Genomic DNA, 16,542 nt, shown 5'->3' on the forward strand with positions numbered 1-16,542 from the left:
GAAAAAGTCAGAACTGTTTAAATAGTCACCAACCCAGTAAATCTGATCATTTAGCATCTGTAAAGCATTCTCAGTGGGATAATAAAATATGTACATGTATTCTAAAGAGCCTAAGCTATTCCTTGGTGTAAATTAAAGTACAACTCCATGTAACAAGATGACAAAAGCACACACCTGCATGACTGTGAAGCTGTTAGGCCTCCCTTCCTTCGCAAATGAGCAAGAGCAGAGTGCGGAAGAATGTTTAAATGTGGACTGAAAGAGGAACTGCCCACAAACGTTTACCAGGCCACTTCCTCAAATTAAAACAGGAAACTTTGTTCAGTCTAATCTGAATGGGGGGGGGGGGGGGGGGTGTTTGGACCAGAACTACAACTGTCTCCCAGTTGCATGTAGGGGAACCATGCACAGCTATTTCAGGAACTGCATAATGATCTGCGTTGTCACAGCTACACAGTAGTAATGCTCAACTGTTCAGTATTCAAATGTTGTGATGCTAATGAGAGGCTTCATTTGTTTTGCTTAACTTTGTCTACCATTGCCTCAGGGGTGGAGACAGTAGTGCTGACCTTACTAACATATGCTAAAGTTGCTTTCATCTTAACACGTAGTTCCAGGAGACGTAAAGTCTTTTTTTTTTTTTTTTTTTTATAGATTTGGCTGCAGGTGTTTTGGTGTCATACATAAAATCATTTTCCTCAATAGGCCTGCCTTAAATATGTCTGTTTTTAAAGGTTGTATTTAACCTGTATATAACCTTGTTTGCAGGTACCACAGTAAATATAGCGTACCCACATTGAGGCCTCAGTTAATGTAATGTGTGTTTTTCACCAGCAGATGGCAACAGAGGTCAGAAAATACTGGCAGGCGTGTGCAGTTAAGAAATTTAGAGCACAAATTGTGCTAATCACAATTGCTTTTACCGAATGTTCTCATTTTTTATTTTGTTTAAATCACTTGTCACAAGAAAATGAGTAACAAGAACAGTGAATACTTAATTTTGTAATTTTATGACTGCCCATGCAAAGGGAATGGTAGAGGGAACATGCTGGGGCCTCACCCAAAACAAACAGTCTTTACGGTCCTATAATGTATGCATGGCATTAACAAAGAGATGCTTCTAAGCTTTACTGCATCATATTTAACCATCTCATATTATGTAATTATACCTTTCAGTTTAGCTTTTTGTGTTATAAGAGGGCTATAAGACTCCAAAACATGTTCTAGAAAATAATTTTTGCTGTAAAAAGTCTTCTTTTTGGCTTCCAACTTTATGTATACACTACTTTTTATCAGCACGGTTTCTATTGTCTTTTTGCTTATTTTGTGACCTTATTACTACCTTATTCATTTGTAACCTCCTGACATCCTTTAATGTAAATAATAATTCCGGTGCTGTGGTTAACACTGTTGCATCATAGAAGGAAAGCCCTGAGTTTAAATCCACTGGCCTGCTGGGGCATTTCAGTTTAAGATATGCATGAGCATTTTGAAATTGGCTGTAGCTGTGAATGGTTGTCTGTCGCTCTGTGTTAGCCTTGTGACAGGCTGGTGATTTGTGCAGGGTGTATGCCTATCATTCGCCCTATGAAAGGTGGTAAAGGGTCCAGCCCCTCTGAATTGCATGGGTGGAATAAAATTGACATTGTACTTCTTCACATACATATCAATGCTTATCTATTTTTCATGTCTTTAATTATGTACCTAGGTATGTTTATTTACAGAAACGGAAACATTTTCACAAGTGTTGCTTTTCGCTTTTATTACACATTAAAGACACTATTCCACATACATTTGTTAAATAAACAGCTAAAAAATATATGAATACATGTGATGATAAAAAAAATGAAATTTATAAAAACAAGCATTTTGAATGGCCACATCAAAATGAAAAGTGCATTTATATTTCCATTTGACCACAGTTTTTTTTAATGCAAGGGTAATGTTATGCTTAGTAGAAAATCCCAGTTAAAAAAAAATTCAAACAGTATCATGTGCTACAGGTGAATCACTAAGTTAAAAAAAAAATTATATGAGATATACAACTTTTGCAGTGACCACACCTGATACATATATACACATACTTCCCCTTAGTAAACAAAGGATAGCAACAGTCCAGATAGCTTAACATGAGGAAATGCAATAGCTTTACAGTGATCTGAACACCAGCAGCATGTCACCAAATAAGCAACAACAGCGTTACATCAAGTGCACATCTAATTCATTCTCTCCATTTAATTTTAGGTTCACAGATATTCATAAGGTAGCAGTCTGTTTAGGTTCGGTCTGTACTTATTTTCTTCTTCCTGAAGTGTTTTTTGTGTGTGTTTGTGTGTGTCCATAATCCCAGCCAGGCAGCTCTTATGATGTCCAGGTTTCTCTCTCGTTCTCTCTGTCCAGCACCACTGAGTTTCACAACATACCTTCCATATTCTCATCCACCCTGGCTTTTTGTGAATCAAAACACCATCTCCCCTCCTGTGACACTCACTATGACAAAATACAGCTGTTGGTCTTGTTCATGGGTGGCCGAAAATCGGTGTCTTTTGGAATGGTCTCCCTGCGTCGACGTAGTGCGGGGCTGAGGCGGCTAGGAAGGTTTGCCTGTTGCAGGAGCTCCTTGAACACTTCAACGACATTGGAATTTTCCTTTGCTGAAGTTTCCACATAACTGTTGTTCCAGTCCATCTCTACAGTTGATAACACATCCTCGTTGGACACTTGACGCTCCTCTTCTCTGTCCACCTTGTTTCCCACCACCACGATTGGTGTATACTTGTCCTCTTTGATCTCAAGAATCTCATCTCGGAGGCTCTTGACAGCCTCCAGTGATTCTGGGTCATCCACAGCGTACACCAGTGCGAAGGCATCACTGCTTTGGATTGAGAGCTTGCGCATGGCGGGGAAGGAGTAGCTACCGCTGGTGTCCAGGATTTCCACTGTGACCTTGACCCCGCCAATGTCATATTCTTTACTGTGCAGCTCCTCCACAGTACGCCGATGTTTGGGTTCAAAGGTGTCTTGGAGAAAGCGTCTGATAAGGGCCGTCTTCCCCACGCCTGCTGCTCCCAGAAACACTAGGCGCACGTGTGTCTTCTCCTTCACCTCCAGAGACATGTCTTATTTTTCTTTCTTGGCCCAATTGAGAAAAGAAAATGTCCCAAAAAGTGTCTTATTTAATGCACTTGCAAATATTAAACCTGTCAGTAATCTTTAACCTAAATATTTTCTCAAGGAAATCTCTCCATGTGCAGTTTGAAAATTCTTGTTCCTGAGCTTCTTTCCTTTTTGTTTTTTCTCCTGATAGTTTTTAAGCTCCCTGTCGAAGCTGCTTATTGGGTGCTTCACTGTGCCCTAAACCTACACACACTGCCTTTTATGCCTGTTATGGTGAGAGAGCTCAGTGGCCCACCCCTGCGATTGCAGCCAATCAGCTCAAGGCAGCCTGTTGAAGTACAACATCTTGACAACCAATGATTTCAGAGTATGTAAATCAGTGTAAAGGGCCACTTCAGGCAGAGAAAGGAGGCGCTATATGAGAGTGGATACATGATAAGCATAGCATAGAAAATATTGTCTGAGTAGAGCCTGATTATTATTCCAAAGAGTCGCAGAGTACTTCAGTGGAAGGAAATAGTACCTCAGGTTTGATAGTATAAGGAAAGAAATGCACACAAATAATCAGGTAATTTATTTCATTAAGCAGCATTTTGACATTTTCTTTGGTTGCAGCACGATGTGTAGTTTTATCTTATCTGTTGTATTTATTCGTCATAGAGTTCATCTTGATTAGACATGGTCATCCAATATATGAACATAATTTCTGATGATAAAAGCTCTGATGTCTTATTCACCATAAATTGCTATCAGTAACTCATTTGCAATAAATAATATAAGAATGCATTCGTAGAATGATAAACAGCCATCTCAGGTGATGAATTCATGGTGCATACAAAACGCACCATGAATTTTTTGCAAAACCAAACATTGTCCATAAGATCATCTTTACTTAAAATGAACAGAGGAATTGAAGGTCAGCTTTCAGGTAAGGTTATCGTTTGATTAGCAGCAGCTGCCATTGCATATAATAATTTGGAAGTTGAGATAATAAACAAAAATCAAGCAAACAAAAGAAATGTGACTTAAGCTCCTCAGCCTTTATTATTCACTAGTGTGGCTATTACTAGCAAGTATGCCTCTAGCTGTCTAAGAATTAATCCTGCCTGCTTTCAGTTTGTTCCTTGGGTGTGAATCAGACTTGTGAGCCTTTCTAAATTCCCCTCCAGGAGATTGACATCGTCTCACAGCCTACCTGGTTTGTTAAGTTACGCAGCAGCGTGGAAACACGGCAAGCTCTAGAGAACACTGCAACCTGTCCCAGCTGCTCATATTTTTAATATGCACTCGTTTGCTTTCATCTGGGGACTGCTGTGTCCCAGAGCAAAGCGCTGTGGGAATTCAGCTGTGGACTAAAACAATGGGAGGAAGTCTGTGCTGGGGAATTTAAATTTGTAGAAACGCAATTTCACAGCTTGATTTGATCGCTTTCAGACGAGTCAAAGGTAGTTCAGTTAAATCACAAGATAAACTGTATCCTGTTGTTAGGCTCAGGTTGCTTTGTACGCATTGGATTGTATTCTTAAGAATACATTTCAGTGCATTAATAGTTTCTGAAATTACAAGATTGTCAGCATAGCAGGTGTTACTTGCATAAACTTAAATAGTGGTCTTCTTCAGGCTCTTGTCCTTTACTTTGTGTAGTATTTCATTTTATTGCTATAGTTATTAGATACTGTGTACAGTGTGCACTGTGTGCTAAAATACATCAATGACATGATCATTGCATAAAATATTTAACTGAGCAACAGCATATAGTTGGAGCATAAAATAAAAATATATTTAAACTACTCCAATCTAGACAAAAAACTTACTTAAGCGCTGTCATTAAGCACAGCTTTACTGTAAGTGTTGGCTTCTTGTTACAAGCCTTATGTATTAGAAAATGCAGTGGAAATATGTAAATTAAAAGTGGACCTCACACAACGTGAAGCCCTGCCCATTAATAGTTAACAAAGTAAATGAAAAGTGGCCTTCCCATCTGTTGCCTCTGGATGTTTTTTTTGTGTACTTCATGTGCCATTATGTCTCACATCCCAGGCATTTTTCTATTTACGGTCACGTTGCCCCGTGGAGATGATAATGACCAGATGGCGTTGCCTGACGGACTGAAACGAATTCAGCTCTGATGTGTGTTGGCGCTGTTGTATACCATAGAACAACATAATGATTCCGTGGCTGTTCAGTCCAACGTGTTGATGTTTGTTTGATGCAGAAATAGCACTTTTGTTTTATCCTCCTGTCGTCTGAACGCTTTGATTTTTAGTTTACATGCAGTTTTCAGTGGCAGCTCAACAGGTTGCTTTGTTTCCACGAGCTGCGTCGTGACACTATTGTAATGAATGTGCCATTCTACTTCAGCTTATTTCCTTTTGTATGCATGCACAACCTTGCCCCAGTGGCAGTGGCACACAAAATTTATTGGAGTTACAGTTTGTTTGTTTTTTCCCTGTGCAACTAAAAGAAAACTAAGAAAAGATGCAGAAAAATGCTTAAAATATTCAAAGTAGTACACCTCTTTCTCTCTTTGTTGACATTGTCGTTCAAGGCTAATCGTGAAAATATTCTGTAACTGATGGACATCAACTGGAGCACCTCTTAGACAGGTCTATCAGTTTTTGTAAAGTGACATCTTTTTTGCATTTTTACCTCTGCACACGGAAATGGTGGATCAATAAAGGTGTAATTTGATCTGTAAATTTTTCCAAACTGCTTTGGAATTAGCCATTTTATACACAGTCCCCAATTTTCTGAGAGTCATTGTCAAAGTCTGTAATCAAGAAACAGCATCATGAAAGCAATTACACGGTTGACAATGTTCATCACCATGCTGATGTACTGGAGCAAAAACGTAACTGGCCAAAAACTTACTAAGACCTAAGTGTAGGTGAAGCTTGAACCAGTACTCGGGTGAATAACTGAAGTGCATTGGGACAAACACACACTTAGTCCAATTTCTTTTTTTCTTTTTTTTAATCGCTCTTCTTTTAATTCCATTGTAGTTAATTAGAACTTTTTTTAAGCAGGAAAAAGGTTAATATTAGTGTTACTAAAAAGAACAAAAATAAAACCTCTCAGGTACTTTTTGTTCAGATATGAGTCCCCGAACTGTCTTTTAGCCAAAGTCAATTATGATTAGTTTTACATCTTTATCTGAAACAGGGCTCCTTGAGGCTATGAGCCCCTTGTGTATTATTGAGAAGCATAGGCCCTGGCTGTGTGTATTGATAGAAAGTGGCCTGTGTCTTGGCCCCTCTGGCCTGATTGTCTGCACTCCTGTTGGAAATGCGTGCACTGCACTGCTGTCTTGTCAAGATGACATGAGATGATGGTCTTGCAATCTGACAGATGCCAAATATAAATGTTGCCCTATGTCATAGTTGACCTTGGCTGCTACTCATGCATCCTTTGCCTCTATATGTTCTTATATAAAGTGAGATGTTGTTGGAAAAGTCTGATCTTTCAATACTTTCTGTCATCCCTTCTGTTGCTGTGCTACTTGGCCCTAAGGCCATTTTTTTCCTACTAAAGAAGATATAAATCTTTAAAAGTGGATCGTCTTTAAAATATAATACGGCTCATTTGGACTATAATTGGCTCCAAATGAGCCAGTTGATGTCCAATGAGCCGTCGAACATTTATCAATAGACATTATGTTCTAAATAGCTTACTGTGGTAATTTTGTGCTTAGTCATATGCCATCCATCATAAACAGAACTGTGAAACTGGTTAAAGGTTTAAGTAGCACGGTTTATGCATGCTGATGATCATGATATTAATGCAGAGGGTTTGGTATTTTCCATGATTGCAGGTACTTGTCATGACAGCTTTCTGCTGTCACCATGAAATCTTTCCTCTGCAGCTGTAACACTGTGCTGATATTCTACTGTGCTGTGCAGTCAGAGTCGCACCTTGTTGAAGCAAATTGATTCGTGCATGTACAGTAGATGAGCAAATAGCAAGTAGTAAATGTTAATGGTAGAAATGATACCAACTTTATGGTCATGTTTTAACTTTATGGCCGCACAGCTGGCTTTGCCGCCCCTGTCATTTATTTCATGACTTCCTTAAATAGAAAGTAATCATCTGCCTTTTTTCTTTAGTATTTTCTGAGGAAAAAAGCTTTATTATTAAGGTGAAGTTATAAGCGTCTTGACGCATGCTCATCATCATCCAGGTAAGGAAATCTCAAAAAGTTGTCACTGTTCATCTAGGCGTCACTTGACTCCACGAAGAAGCCTCTTGGACGAGTGACGAAACATTTCTCCCACTCAAAATGCTACATCCAGATGAACAGAATCACCTTTTTGGGGTAAAGTTATAAGCACAACTAGCTGATGAAATCGTTTTTTAATTATATTTGACAATCAGGCTTGTTGTTTGTGCTCAAATATTGTAGCAGGCTATCCTCATTCAAGGACTGACAGGATGTCTCCCAGGATATTGTACGTCAACAGTCAAATCATCTGTATGGCTTGCCAACTACTATTAGGGTCATTGCATCTTTGTCAGTGTACAGATAGACATGCAGTGATAATGGTTATCACTACGTTCCACTGGTGTCTCATTCATGGCAAACACATCAGGACAGATTATTATGCACATATTTATCTATGTCCTTTGGCATAGCTAATGATAGTGTTATAATGGTAAGTTAAATTATCATAATGTAATATGTGTCTGAGTCATTTTAATTTTTGGGATTACTCCAGTATCTGTCTACTGATTTTGATTTTAAGGGATGAATGTGCTGGTATTGTGATTTTTGTTATTAATAAATGCTGCTAAAGCGCTCCAAGTACTTTTTCTGCTGATGGGGTGGGCATACATCGCCCTGCTGCTGTAAATACTCACTAAAGCTTGAGTAATTTACATCAGTTTAGTCATATGTCACATGTTGACCAAAGTGCTGCAGAGCAAATAAAATATCAGATAGTTAAATAATACAAATAATTGATAATAATAATAATAATGATAATCCAGTCTGGATGTAATAAAAGCCTGAATGACCTTCTCAAGGTTGCTAATAGAGAGAAATGTTTTAATGTTTTAACTTTAGTTTAACGTCTTAACTGAAAGTCACTGGCTTTAACAGCTGATTTGATCTATAAGTCAAATTGAAAAAAGAAGCAAAGATGACACCAAAATTGGGGATGTATGGGAAATGTAGCTGTCTGTTGGATAAATCACAAAGGTTATAGTTTTTAGGGAATTGTTTAAATCTGGATATAAAACAATCTATTGAAAAAAATTTTTTTAACGTTCTCTGGAACCATGACAGAAAGGGAAATCAGAATGACAATAGTGGTTAAAATAATGAATTGTGTTTGCTTTTTTTACTGTTACGAAGTAGTTTTCCTGTTTAGTTATATTTTTGAGCATTTTGTACTATTATATTTTTCTACTCGATGTAGTGAGATGCATAAAAGAGCAACTTTTTCCAGTGTGAGCTAGTGAGCTCTGTATTTGGTGGCTGTCTGCTCCTGCTCTGTGGACAGGAGTACGTTCTGGTGACGTACCCGGTTTTACTTACATTTCAGTTTGGTGACCAAATCCTGTAATTTGTTCTTTTCCTTATTAAAAGGTGATAGCAGGTTGCCCCTGTCTTTTAATTTAATTTGTAATAGAAAAATTATTAAAAACCTTTCATTTTGCCTCCCTGTCTTCTTTTTTCAACCCCCACTTTTTGCTGCTTTCCCACTTCCCGTGGACCTTAAACGTAACACGATGGTTAAAAAAGTACTACCAGCAGTAGAAAAAAGATGAAGTTAAGCTAATGAAAAACCTTTCAGAATCCAATTCAACAGCAAATAACCACATACTTTGTATAAGTCCAAATAAGTTGAGATTTATTGCTACACCAACCAGTAGGAGATGCCAAGCACCTACAACACAACAAAACTTTTTAAGTGGGAAAATCACTCTGGTTATATGACAGCTGTCAGCCCTGGATGTCATTTGGTTGTTGAAGCCAGCAATGTAGCTCACCCCGTGTCTTCTCATGAGGTTTGTTTATGGTATAAAATATAAAATGCTGGCAGAATCTGCCACTGTGGACAATTCACTTGAACACTCCTGTATCAGTCACATTTGGACACTCCCACAGTCAGTGACATACAGATACACACACTGTGGAAAAAGTGGCTCTTTCATGCATCTTGTAGGCTGTGCCGTTGTGATCTTTCTATTTTTGGGTTTCCATTTTTCCCCTGTAACTGCAGTGCGATTTAGGCCAGCGAAGCACAATATCATGTCTGGAGTGATTTTTCAAAGCACTGACTGTTACTCTCCTCTTTTCAAAACACTCTTACTTGGACAGATTAGGGTTGTTTCCTGAAGCTATGCACACTTCTTCAGCCTGATTTGTTCTCTTGTATGTTTTGGACATTATAACGTTGCGCTGAAATAGTTTTCTCTCCAGCTCCCATCTGTCTCAGTGTTTTGTGGAACGGCCTCAATGAATCTATGGAAAATGACATGTTCAGTGAAAAATGTGTATTTTTAGTGTTTCACTGATAAAAACTTTATCTGAAAATCTGGGGAAAACAAAAAAATCCTGGTTCAGGTCACGAAAACATTTCTCACTTTAGGTTCATTCTCGTTGTGGATTCTCAGACTAAGTGTTGCACAAAATGTGCTCCTGCATAATCTACCCAAGCCAAGCAGAACCACTTGCAACAGCATAATTAACAGCTCCTTCTTGATTAGCACCTCAGTAAGAGTGTCAGGAAGGCTGTCACAAATCACCCGAGTTTTATTAGACACGCATCACAGTGGTCTGCAAACATAACAGCTGCTAAACAACATACTACCATACTATATCTATTGAGTATAATAGCTAACACAAACCACTATCTCACAGCAACAGCATCCTCTCAATCAACAAGAAAATCTTCAAACCAATTATGCACATGGCTATTGGATGTGGGAAGCACGCGTAGCGATATTGTATGCGAGTCTCTGTGCCTGGGGGTGAAAAAAAGACTTCATACAAATTATATTAATATCTCATTTGTCCCAAGCTACTGATTCTCTATTAAAATGTGTTGAGGTGATAAATAGATGTGGAGGATCATGGTGAACCACAGAGGATCAAGAATCCAGAAAATTAGGGTTCAGCTATTACTATGAAATCTTTTGTCATTATTTAAACCACAGAGAGGATTTTATTTTCTTACAGAGAGGGCAGCAGATTTCTGTGTCTTAAAGTAGGGGGATTAAAGCTTGGTTACAGGATACCTAAGCTACTGAAACACATTTCTGTTCATCTAATTATCCAGTTGATGATTACAAGAAGGGCTGGACCCTGCACAGATCACCAGCCTATCACACCCCAGACTTATTTATCCTATCATATTATACACAATAATAATTTTAATGGATACTGTTGCTTTTCTGATGTGTCTGTAATGGCGTTAATAGTATTTATTCAAGCCATCACAGGTAAACATTTCTGCAAAAAATAAAAATAAAAACAGTTTGAGTTCAAATTATTTTAACTGGAATAAATGGATAACAGTGCAATGACAGCAAAAGATGAATATAAATATTCCTTTATTTTTTTTAATTATAGTCATTTTTCCAGATTGATTGTCATTTGATTCTTTTTTTCAAATGAGGATTAGGGGAGAGCTGCAACCATCTGCACTTTCATGTTACAAAGCAACCACTATCTGTTATTACTGAGAGCTTCCTGCTGAAGGGTTTAACTGAATTTCAGTAAACCGATCAGTAAACTGATCAGCGCGTCATATCTCATTCCAAAATATAAATAGCTCAAATAGCGGTCCATAATCAAATATTTCAACATGTTATCTCTCATCCTCATAAATGTGGGTGTGCTGAATGCAGTCCACAGGAAACAAGTGAAACCAATTGAGCCGGCAGCTCAGTCAATGACTCACCTCCAAAAGTGTGGCTTAATGTATCCTGTTCTATAATCAGTTCACTGTTACAGCAGTGACTCAGCACCAGGATGTTTCTGACAAGCAGAACCCTGGTACCTTCTGCAAACACTTGCTGTGTGAATGTTTTTGTGTGTCAGTGAAACAGGAAAAAGGTAGCTAATGAGAAGTTTAGGTATTTCTGGAAATCGTGTGCATATGTCAAAACAATATTAGAATCATTTTTGTTTAATTATGTCTGTGAAGGTTCTCAGTCATCCAGGTCATCGTAGTCAAAGGAGCTTGCAAAGAAAAGCGTCTGGACTTCTTTAAGTTGCTTGAAGACGTTTCACCTCTCATCCGAGAAGCTTCTTCAGTTCTAAGGTCAAATGGTGGAGAGTCCCAGATATAAACCTAGTGGGAGTAACCCCCCACAGAGGGACAAAAGGACCCCCTGATGATCCTCTAATTGCCTGAGCCAAGGTGGAAAACTGGGCGTGGGTCCCAATCAGCCAGAGTTTCGGGTGAGTTCATTGTGAAACCTGGCCCCACCTTATCATGCGAATTCCTGAGGTCAGATGGCCCAGGATGTGAGTGGGCGTTAAGGCGTCTGGGAAGGGAACTCAAAACTGGATTATAGATGGCAGAGAGTTGGTGTCGTAAACCCCCGCCTCTGTTCAAAGATGGTCGCTCACAGTGGACATAGATGGCTTCTTTCACTCCTCTTTCAAACCATCTGATTAGGTGGGGCCAGGTTTCACAATGAACACACCCGAAACTCTGGCTGATGGGGACCCACACCCAGTTTCACACCTTGGCTCAGGCGATTAGAGGATCATCAGGGGGTCCTTTTGTCCCTCCGTGGGGGGAAACTCCCACTAGGTTTATATCTGGGACTCTCCACCATTTGACCTTAGAACTGAAGAAGCTTCTCGGATGAGAGGTGAAACGTCTTCAAGCAACTTAAAGAAGTCCAGACGCTTTTCTTTGCAAGCTCCTTTGACTTTTGTTTAATTAGTTCTGTTTTATTTACATAGCACCAATTCACAAGTACAGTTATTCAATTCATTTTATATTGTAAAGACTACAATCACATGACCCCCTCTGAGCAAGCAGCTGGTGACAGTGGGAAGGAAAAACACCCAGTTAAAAGGAAGAAACCTCCAGCAGAACCAGGATCGGGGGGGGGGGGGGGGGGCAGTCCCCCCTGAGAAGGGAAAGAGAAAGGGGCAAAGAAAGTGAAGGGACAAAAGGCAAAGTATGGGAGAATGAGCCAGACTTTAAAAATTACTAATGACTAAATATAGTAGTGTTGTATAAAAACTTAGAAGAGATAAGCGTCTTCGCTTATCTCTTCTAAGCTTTTCTCTTTCTAAGTTCTCTTCTAAGAAACGCTCAGTGCATTATGGGAATCATTATGGGTAGGGATGGGTACCGGTGTCCGGTGCCATGATGGCACCGGTTCTGACATAAAGGGTAGTAACCAGACCGAAAAGCAGCGCACATTTCGGTGCTTTATTTAGTTGCAGTAACTGAGTAGATCCTTTAAATTTTTCAAAGATGTTCTCTTCAGTCTATTTTTTCCCCTTGACATGCAATTTCTAATATTTCTTTATATAAGAAAGCAGGAGCCTCTGATTCCAGTGGCAGAGTGCTCCAAATGGGAAGGCCAACACTTGGAAAGCACTTTTCCATTAAGGTGGAAATCTGCGATATATGTACAATCCATTTACCATTTTTACATTGGATTAACTTTATATCATGACAAGATAATACTGACTCCTAAGTAGGGATGGGTACCGGTGTCCGGTGCCATGATGGCACCGGTTCTGACATAAACGGTAGTAACCAGACCGAAAAGCAGCGCACATTTCGGTGCTTTATTTCGGTGCTTTTTTTTCCTGAGCTGTGATACACTTTAGATTCTAGCCAATCATTTTACGTTTCCGAGGATAGTAGGCGGGGCCAGGTACGTACGTACGTTCTGTTAAAGCAGAGCTACAGATTAAAAATGCCCAAGGCGAAGCGGTTAAAAGTCTGGCTGTACTTCATAGCAAAATATGCAAACTCAGCAGCCTGCAACAAGTGCTTTAAGCTGATACTGTGATACTGTCAAAGGAGGTAACACCTCAAATCCGATGAAACACCTGGCGACGCATAGCGTTTTTTTTAAAAGCCGAGAAATGCGCCGTATTTGATAGCTTGCTGCGAGACCTCACACCGAGCACATCTACTGCGGGTGGGTTGCCTGTTATGCAACATCCCCCAAAAACACGAAGAGGAGAGTCCTGGCCCCTAGCCCTGCCAGTGTAGCAGAAATGATGACGGATGATGGTGGCAGCAGCAGCCGTTCTTCTCTGCGTGAGTAGCTAATTTACGTTGAGTAGGCTAACCACGTTATTACATTAATGCATGTAAGGTGAGCTAGCAAACATCATCATAGCTACATGCGGCTGTCCTCTTGTTTGATGGCAGATACTCCCTTCACCCTGGCTAAAAAGGCTAAAATGACCAAAGAAAAAGTGGAAAACAGTTAAACATGAGAGGTTTAGGACAAAGTTTGTGTTTTTTCCATTGATTAAGCACTGCTTCCAGCCAAGAGTGATACCATATATGCCCCATAGCTGCAGAAAAGGCTAACATTGTTATCTTTTTACAAAAAACAGCTGACCATGAGAGGTTTTTGGACCAATTTTGTGTTCTCCATTCTTTAAGCACCGGTTTGAGCACCGTTTGAGCACCGGCACCGTTTCAAAAGTACCGATTTGGCACCGGTATCGGATAAAACCTAAACGATACCCATCCCTAATTATGGGTATAATGATGAACTGATACTTTGTTTTGAAGTGGGGCTTACTTCAAACAGCACATGCATACTCATTGAGCAGCATTAGGGCCAAACCTAAAATGCATCACATTTTAGTCTCTTAGGGAGTTTAACAGAACACAACAAGCAGTCTAAATTACTCCACTCAGTGTTGCACTACACATGCATAGTTATAGAGTGGGGTTTACATCACTCAGCCATCCATCGATCCATCTTCTTCCGCTATATCCAGGGCCGGGTCCCAGGGGCAGCAGCCTAAGCAGAGAAGCCCAGACCTCCCTCTCCCCAGCCACCTCCTCCAGCTTATCCGGGGGAACACCAAGGCGTTCCCAGGCCAGCCGAGAGATATAATCTCTCCAGCGTGTCCTGGGCAGTGTTGGTCAAGTTACTTGAAAAAAGTAATCAGTAACTAATTACTGATTACTTCCCCAAAAAGTAATCCCGTTACTTTACTGATTACTTATTTTCAAAAGTAATTAATTACTTAGTTACTTAGTTATTTTTTAAAAAACACGATTTACAACCTGAATAGGTGATAAAGCGATAGATCTTTCAGCCCAATTCTACTTTTTCTGCATAATCCATCATACAAAATGTAATCAAATGGAAAAGTCCCCTTTTTTAAACTTGTTTTATCAGTTTTAATCTTTTAACTTTATGCATCAAGCAAAAATTAAATTATATGCACCATTCTCTGACTTGAAGAAACTAGTTTAACATTTAAACCTATTTTCTGCACATTCCAGCACATAAAATAAAATATTTTTTGTGTTTACACTCAGTCTTTCAAATAGATGCAAGTAAAACACAGCAGAAAATAAATAAAGTCAAAGACTCAGCGGTCCTGTTGCTCTATTTTCACCTGTAAAGCAGGAGTGGGGTAGGCGGAGGTTTACCCTCGTGCAGGTGTGCCGCTGTCAGTTGAAGAATCCGCGAGTTTCTCTGTGAATTTCCCATTACATCGTAGCACACTCGATGCTTGTTTAGGTGTTTTTTTCGCTGTAAAAAGAAGTTTTCTAATGTTTTTGTCACTTTTTATGGAACCAAATTCAAAATAAGGTCAGTACTTCCACACTTTAAACGCTGCACGCTCATACTCTCTCCCGCGCTTGATATATTATCCATTGTTGATCTGCAGACAGCTGTTGTCACGAACGTGGCACTAGCTTATTGTCATGAGACATTCTTGTAAAAAAATCATGGTTTTAGTAACGCAGTAACGGTAATCTAATTACCGTTTTTGCAATAGTAATCCCTTACTTTACTCGTTACTTGGAAAAAAAGTAATCAGATTACAGTAACTAACACGTTACTGTCCATCTCTGGTCATGGGTCACTCCTTTGCATTGCTCAAAAATCTAAAATACTAAACACTTTAAAGGGAGGGAGACCATCTGTCCATTAATATGCATCCGTGAGCCTTTTTGGGCCACCAAGACAGTATGTCTCTTTTTTTTTTTTTTTTTAACACAGCATCTCCAGCTGTCATTGTTATAGGATTGCAAAGTTGTACAGGTACAGTATTTCAAAGTTTGTGCTCTATATATTTGAAGTAGTTTAGAATAGCAGTAAAGGATTGCAGCTTTTCACTTATGAAGACCCTTCAAACTTCTCTTACTCCAGGTATATTTCTATTTCCTTATTGTCTACCTGCAGTCTATGGTAAATGTTTTTGACATATTTTACATTTTAGAAATCTGTCATTGTGAATTGTGGTCCATATTTACCACGGGTTTGTGTAACAAAAAAACTTTCTGATCCAAATAAATTCCTTTTATTAGTGGAACTCTAGAGTTTTTAAATCACCCTAGCTTTCAGTTTTATTTCTCTCTCGTTTAGTTTTTTTTTTTTAAGTGTATAAATCTGCATGTGCGCACATGTGAGTCAGCAGCTGTCAGTTTGCACTTGGCTCAACAATGTGACAGTTGGGTAATCAGTAATGCCACATCCTGTCAGATTCAACACAACAATTCCAAGGGTCCAAAAATTTTTCAAAAAATGCATTTTGAAATCTTTCCAAGCATTAATTCATTTGTTACTGATGCATTAATAAACTAATATGGTTATATATTATATATGTGCATGTTTATGGGTGCATTTATATTCTTAAATGTTTCATGTATTCCCATCTACAAGTGCAAACGTAGTCATGGCTCCTTTATTGCTGGCGATGATTAACTCTTAAATCTGTGTGTTAATCTCAAAGTCTGTCATGTTTTCATGATTTAATGAAGGAGAGGCAGCCAATGCCAGATCCTCCCATCAGGCTCATATGACACACAGAGAAGGACAGCAGTCACGCAGAGCTGGTTTTCAGATAGAGAAGAATCATATTAACTGTAAGTAATATTTATTGGCCAAACTCACTGAGATTCATAGACTTAAACAGAAGAGATAACTGAATTACTCATTTCAAAATTATTTTTTTATTGATATTTGACCTAATTTTGACTTAATGTCGCTGAAAAGGACAATGCCACTACCTCTCTTAGCCATTATCACTGGATGAACAAGCAAATGGGATCAATATAAGACACGCTGATTATTAATTAGCAGCTATGTGTGCAAGAGAGAGGTTATTATTATTTTCACATAGAAAAAAAGAGTGCGTTGTGTTTCTAGCTTAACTAGATACCCTAACTAAAATTACATAAGTCTTTAAAAATGTCAGTAATTAAAAACTTTTATACTGTTTCTAACTAGCAGTGCAGACCA

General features: G+C 39.0%; 1 protein-coding gene across 1 annotated transcript; it reads right to left on the minus strand.

The window, feature by feature from the left end:
- Window positions 1-2,294: 2,294 nt before the first annotated feature.
- rasd4 (rasd family member 4) lies at window positions 2,295-3,340 on the minus strand. Its single transcript, XM_085408651.1, has one exon. It carries the CDS (start codon window positions 3,115-3,117, stop codon window positions 2,491-2,493), a length of 627 nt encoding a protein of 208 aa, XP_085264777.1. The 5' UTR covers window positions 3,118-3,340; the 3' UTR covers window positions 2,295-2,490.
- Window positions 3,341-16,542: the final 13,202 nt, after the last annotated feature.

The sequence above is a fragment of the Rhamphochromis longiceps genome, linkage group LG6, assembly GCF_057381845.1.
Source record: "Rhamphochromis longiceps isolate RC_006_pf linkage group LG6, R_longiceps_female_GT1.1, whole genome shotgun sequence".
NCBI classification, from domain to species: domain Eukaryota; kingdom Metazoa; phylum Chordata; class Actinopteri; order Cichliformes; family Cichlidae; genus Rhamphochromis; species Rhamphochromis longiceps.

Coding starts and splice junctions, on each gene's coding strand:
- rasd4 (XM_085408651.1), bottom strand. CDS start 3,117: ATGTCTCTGGAGGTGAAGGAGAAGACACACGTGCGCCTAGTGTTTCTG.